The sequence below is a fragment of the Otolemur garnettii genome, unplaced genomic scaffold (genome assembly GCF_000181295.1).
Source record: "Otolemur garnettii isolate 467f Iridium unplaced genomic scaffold, OtoGar3 scaffold00021, whole genome shotgun sequence".
Lineage (NCBI taxonomy): Eukaryota > Metazoa > Chordata > Mammalia > Primates > Galagidae > Otolemur > Otolemur garnettii.
Window position 1 is genome coordinate 23,160,124 of NW_003852416.1, and position 6,433 is coordinate 23,166,556.

The following is a 6,433-nucleotide window of genomic DNA, read 5'->3' on the forward strand; positions in this document are numbered from 1 at the left end:
CCCCCCCCCGTCTTCCTTGTCCCACCTAACACAGTGTCCGGCATGCTGTAGGTGTGTAGGCATTTCCTGCTGAATATAATTAGTCAAGTTGGCATGTCTCATTGCCCAAGCTCATAACTGCTGAGATGGTGGCATTGTTGAGGAATAGTGGTGACTGCTTGAGAGCTCCTGGAGTATAGGAACTGGATTCTAATGCCTAGCACTTAGTGGGCGATCATTGAGCAGGGACCAATGGGGAGAGTGGGGTAGAGTTTGTATGAGGTAAAGAACTAATAAAGCCATTCTCCGAAGAGGCCATGGTCCTCATTTTCCTGTTAGGAAGGCGGCGTTAAGCTGACATCAGGGCAGCCCAATGGGCACCGCAGCCTGGGCTAGAACTCAGTGCGGAGGGAGAGCAGGAGCGGCCAGGATGAACCCGGAAGTCAGGTAGTTCAGGAAGTGAGTAAGAGCCCTGCTCCTGCCCTGCTTAGCTGCACCGTCTTGCAAATTACTTGGCCTTCTTTAGGCCTTTGTAACAGGGAGGTTGAATGTTTAGCAGAGACCTTCCACACTCAATACAGATTACATAGCCATTACTGTTAACAGTAATCAGGATGGTCACATCCACTTGTTCACTGACTTCTTGCTTGTTATCTCTTTATAGAAAAAGCACCAGAGACTTAAGCGTCAGAAAGAGGCTGATGAGGAGGAGCTGGAGATGCCTCCTCAGTACCAAGGTAAGGCTTCCACCCTTCCCTCATGGGACTTATTGATCCCTGTCATCTGCATTAGGCAGGGGAGTTTGCAGGAAGGGCAGCAGAGCTAGGAGGGTGGACAGCCTGGTTACATGCAGTTGGCACCAACAAAGATCTGCTGATGTGACACCTAAGACTGATGTGGAGGCCAAAGAGGCCTAGGGGTGAAGGAGAGCCTGGGTTAGATGTGTGTGCGGCACTCCTGAGCCCTAGGTCCTCCCCACAACCCAGGCCTTCAGTGAGACTTGCAGCCCACCCCTTCTCCTGAGAGCTGTTTGCCTCTCTTATCCACCCTGAGAGCTCCAGCCCTGAGTCAGGCTGGGTTTGAAGAAGCCACCTGGCTGGTGTTAAGGATGGGAGATGGGAGAGTTAGTGTTGGGCCTGGTCAGAGTTCCCCTCTACATTTATCTCAAGGCCCATAAGTTGTTGCCCTCCCTATAGCAGCTGCTAGGGAAGTGGCTTCATCTCTGCTTACTTCCTGCCAGGGCAGCCCAGCAGGACCCTTGCTTTGCATCTGGAAGCTGAGGCTCCTATGGAAATCTCTGAGTAGTGAGTGTGTCCTCAGAGCCCAGAGCACCCTAAGCCCATTAGAGAACCTTATGGTTCCTCCTCCTGTGGCCTTATGAGCCAGGAGGGCCCAGCTTACCTGCTCTGCACTGAGATGGTATGGCATAAAACCAGGAGGCTGGGTCAGGACTGCTTACCCAGCTGTTTCTTAGCTCTGTGACCTTGGCCTGGTTATACTGCCTCTCTGAACTTCAGTTCTCATCTGTTAAAAAAAAAAAAAAAGTGGGCTCATGTTGGTTATCTCAGTGAATCCTCCTGAGTTGGCATTATAGGATTCTGTCCATGAGCATGTTGGGTTGGAGATGACAGCTGATCTTGGGCAAGGGTCCTGGTCCGTCTAAGCCAGAATTTTCATGTCTGTACAGTGAGATAAATAGCTGCCCTTCTTTGTCATAATGTTGGCAAGAAGCCCAAATAAGATAGGGTAAAAGAAACCTAAAATGCCTTTATTTTATAGATGAGGTTAAGAAGTTTGTCTAAAGTTAGAGCTCTAAGTGGCAGAGCTGGTAGTTAAACCTGGCTGTCTATCTGAATTCTGTTTAACTTTAAAGCCCACGTACTTTCTCCGAGAACAAACAGAGCAAATTTAACTTTGGAGAACATGGGTTACTTCATGTTAGTGGAGAATGTGTATTCCCAGAGGCCTCTGCTAGGATTCTAGTTCAGTCCAAGGAGCCCATGTCTGTCATACTACCGAATAGTCCTTTCTTGAAGAAGGTCATTATCTTGCTAGGCAAGGACAGAGTGGAGACAGAGCCAAGTGCTTGGCCTTTACTCATCTGCTGTCAGGCAGCTCTCTGAGAGAAGGTACCCATTGGCCTTCCTCTAAGAGCAGGCTACCCTGGCTCTGCCTGTCCCATGGTCGCACTTTTCCTTCAGCTGGAGGCACTGGCATCCATCGCCCTGTGGCCAAAAAGACTATACCTGGTGCAGAATACAAGGCCAAGGTAAGAGCTGCATGTAGGGGGATGGGGTCTCCTGGCAATGGACGAGTGTTAGGGAGGGTCAAAGAGGAGCAGAGCAGATGTGCCATCACGGTCCTGGAACCAGATGGAGGCCCGGAAAGAAGGGACACACCAAGGTCTTCTTGCTGTCTGCAGTAGGGGACCTTATTGAATGGACATGTCCGGCTACAAGTGCTCTTTGGCACTTCATAAGGCAGAGATTTGAAGGCAAGGGAGGATTAGGGCCTGTCCGGTCAGGGGCAAAGGTAGAAAGGGGACCCTCACTCCTAGTTGACTCTGTTTCTCTGGATGAGCAGAAAGCAAAGGGTGACGTGAAGAAGAAAGGTCGGATGGATCCCTATGCCTACATCCCCCTCACTAGAACCAAGCTCAATCGCAGGTATGCCGTCATGCTGGGATGGGGGTGGGCATGGTGGGAGCAAGGTAGGGAGCCTAGTACTCCAAAGAAAGGAAGGCCTTATTCTCATTAAACTCTCCCAGATTTTTACTTTTATATTTGTTTGTTTGTTTATTTAGACAAGGTCTCTCTCTATTGCCCAGGCTAAAGTGTAGTAGCATCATAGCTCACTGCAACCTCAGATTTCTGGGTTCAAGTGACCCTATTGACTCAGCTTCCAGAGTAGCTGAGACTACAGGCATCGACTACATGCCCAGCTGATTTTCTATTTTTTTTAGAGATGGGGGTCTCACTATGTTACCCAGGCTGGTCTTGAACTCCTGGGCTCAAGTGATTCTCCTGCCTCTGCCTCCCAGAGTGCTGGGATTACAGGTGTGAGCCCCTGTTCCTGGCTTTATTTATTTATATATTTATTTAGAGACAGAGTCTCACTCTGTCACTCTGAGTAGAGTGCAGTAGTGTCTTTGTAGCTCATAGCAACCTCAAACTCTTGGGCTCAAGCAATCGTCTTGCCTCAGCCTCCCAAATAGCTGGGATTATAGGCATGTGCCACCATGCCCAGCTAATTTTTCTGTTTTTAGTGGAGACAGAGTCTCACTCTTGCTCAGAGCTGGTACCATACTCCTAGGCTCAAGTGATCCATCCGCCTTGGCCTCCCAGAGTGCTAGGATTACAGGCGCAAGCCACTGCACCCACCTCCCAGTTTTATTTTTATCTGCTAACATACACCTACATATAGTAGACTGTGCCTACCCCTGTTATGAACGTGAACTGCTTTTTTAAACATGGCGTTATGTCATGTAGAAATTTTCTAGTATTACATACTCTACATAGTCATCATTTTTTTTTTTTTTGAGACAGAGTCTCATTCTGTCACCCTCAGTAGAATGCCATGGTGTCACAGTTCACAGCAACTTCCACTTCTTGGCCTTAGGTGATTCTCTTGCCTCAGCCTCCCGAGTAGCTGGGACTATAGGCACCGGCCACAACGCCCAGCTATTTTTTTGTTGCAGTTTGGCCGGGGCTGGGTTCGAACCCACCACCCTCAGTATATGGGGCCAGCACCCTACTCACTGAGCCACAGGTGCCACCCCATAGTCATCATTTTTAATTTTTATAATTTGCTTTTCTAATCCCCTTGTTGGTGCCAGGTGGAGAAATTAGAGTTGTTTCCAACTTTCACCATTAAATAAGGCTCTTGGCTGGGGTCAGTGGTTTGTACCTATAATCTTAGCACTTTCAGAGGCTGAGGTGGGAGGATCACTTGAGCTCAGGAGTTGGAGGTTGCAGTGAGCTTTAATTGTGCCACTGCACTGTAGCCTGGGCAACAGAGCAAGACTCTGTCTCAAGAAAAGGTGGGGGGCTCTTAGGAGGACTTGAGGACCATATGAGATACCATGTGTAGGACTGCATTAGAAATACACTAAATTTCGGGCAAGACACAATTGTAAGAGGGACTTTACCTAACAAATGCAATCAGTGTAACCTGGTTTCTTGCACTGTCAATGAATCCCCAACAATTAAAAAAAAGAAAAAAAAAACACTCTAAATTTTTAAATTTCATTGACAAAAAAGCATCTGCTGCTGAATAAAATTTACTTTTAAATGGAAAGATGGGTTGATAGAGTGAGCTTTGACCTTCTCTGTACATACATTAGAGGAAGAAGGGAAGAGAGGCCTATTTCTGGGGGACCGTGCCAGAGTGGAATGATCCAGTCAGGACGTGGGTGGTGTGGAAGCTGGAGCTGCACCTGGCCTGTCCAGTTTGTGTGCTGCCCACCACTGGCAGCATCCTTATCCCCATCCGTCTGGTGCTAGGAAGGACTATCATTTGACATTAGGAGGAGGGGGGCCACCTATTCTCGTTCACATTCAACCCTTCTGTCCCTGCAGGAAGAAGGTGAAGCTGCAGGGACAGTTCAAAGGCCTGGTGAAAGGTGCCCAGCGAGGTTCCCAGGTGGGACACAAATTCCGCAGAAAGGATCGTCGGCTCTGAGGCCCAGGGCTCCCTGGCTGCTCTGCAGTCCAGTCCCTTTTCAGCCCCCAAGCTTCCTTGAAACTAACTCCAGGCACTTGAGACTGTCAGAGCCTGCACTCTGGATGACTTGCTGGAACCAAGGCTTGGCTTCCAGAGAGATGCCTTGAATTTTGGAAGCTCTAAATGGGAATCACCTTTTAGAGACATCCCTGGTACCTGGAAACAGGAATGTGGTCTTACTGCCTCTGAGTAGACTCAGCAAGGTGGCTTTGTTTTCTACCCGGAGTGGCCATGAGCAACAGAGTGATGGTCTTCAATTTCCTTCAGCTGCATGCAGCTGTGTGGCACTCTTGACCTGGCAGTGGTCTAGATATATGAGGTTTACTGTGACCAGATGTAAAATAAATGTGTGTCACCATGCATTATTTGTAGAAACACCTTGTTTCATAGCTTGCCATCTCTAATTGTTGGCACGAATGGCTTGACCCCTTCAACATAGAACTGCCAACATAGAACTGCCCAGGTACCCACCTGTGTCAGGAGAGCTCCCTCACCTCACACTATACTCCCAGTGAGAAGGCAATGTTTGGGGGGCTATGAGGGGCAGTGAAAACCCTGGGGCTGGTCTCTGAGCTGTGGTTGAGCCCTAGGAATGCAGAATGGAAAGAGGAGGCACCTAGCTAGAGCTGCAGCATCGGCTGTCCCGGACACAAGTCTCCAGGAGCTTTGTCCATTGATTCAATGAAGTGTGTGCTGAGCCCCTGCCTGTGTCTGGCACAACCTGATTCATCCATCTTGTTTCCTCACATTCTCTTTTTCCCAGACAAGGTTATTTAATTGTGGGACAGTATGCTTCCCATTGGGCTAGCCTTGTCATTTGAGACGGAGAAGAGAATGGTGCACATTTCTCCCTGCTCCTGAAGTCACTTGTCCCGTCAGCCCAGGATCCCTCTTGGGTGTGCTTTCCCAGCAGGCAGCCAGAAGCAAGAATCCCGGGGCTGTTCCCACACCCCAACACGAATATGCTCTGTCCTCCAGCACTTGATGTTTTTCTCAACTCAGAATCTCCCCATGTGAGATAGGAACACACACATTCCTCAGCAGTTTCCATTCCAGTTTAATGCCCTAGGTTCTGATAATGCTCCCAGGAGGCCCTGTACACCTCCTAGTACCTGTCCCAAAATACTATTCTACTCATTCTCTGAGGGGACCCAAATCTTTACTGGATTCGCTGCTCCCCAAATTAGGCCATTTTTCCCTGATGATTTTGGGCTAAGGAGCCAGGAGGAACCATACTTGGCCCAGAGGTGGCACTGTTTACATTCTTAATTCACAGAAATTTGGAAATAGAGAGCAAGGAAGAAATGTAGTCAAAAGAAGTGGCTATTAGAGATTCACCAAGAGGATCTAACGACCCCAGTTTGACACTTTTGGACACAGTAGGCCAAATTAAGCTAGTCACAGGCCTTTCCTATTTCCTTTCTCAGGAAGTGTGACCATATGCGCTGGGGAGCTTGAGATATGAGTATGAGCCAATTGCTCAGTGTTGGTGTTTTAAAAGTTCAAAGCTGACCTGCTTATTATAGCATGTTTTCCAAGGAGCTTTGTTTTCTTTTAAACATGAGAGGAGCAGGTGACCTAGAAAGTTTGGTGTTAGTGATCTGCCAGATACCATATTCTTTTAGAAACAGACTTCAGGCTCAGCGCCTGTGGCTCAAGCGGCTAAGGTGCCAGCCACATACACCTAAGGTGGCGGGTTCGAATCCCCAGCCCGGGCCCGCCAAACAACAAT

At 48.6% G+C, this 6,433-nt stretch overlaps 1 protein-coding gene across 1 annotated transcript in view; it reads left to right on the forward strand.

Moving 5' to 3' along the window:
• RRP12 (ribosomal RNA processing 12 homolog) overlaps positions 1 to 5,063 on the forward strand; it is a 43,173-nt gene extending 38,110 nt beyond the window's left edge. The window contains exons 31-34 of the mRNA XM_003787298.3: positions 644 to 716; positions 2,181 to 2,248; positions 2,563 to 2,645; positions 4,557 to 5,063. Of these exons, the coding sequence (XP_003787346.1) occupies positions 644 to 716; positions 2,181 to 2,248; positions 2,563 to 2,645; positions 4,557 to 4,659 (327 nt within the window). The 3' untranslated portion in view covers positions 4,660 to 5,063. The remainder of the gene's footprint in view (positions 1 to 643; positions 717 to 2,180; positions 2,249 to 2,562; positions 2,646 to 4,556) is intronic.
• Positions 5,064 to 6,433: the final 1,370 nt, after the last annotated feature.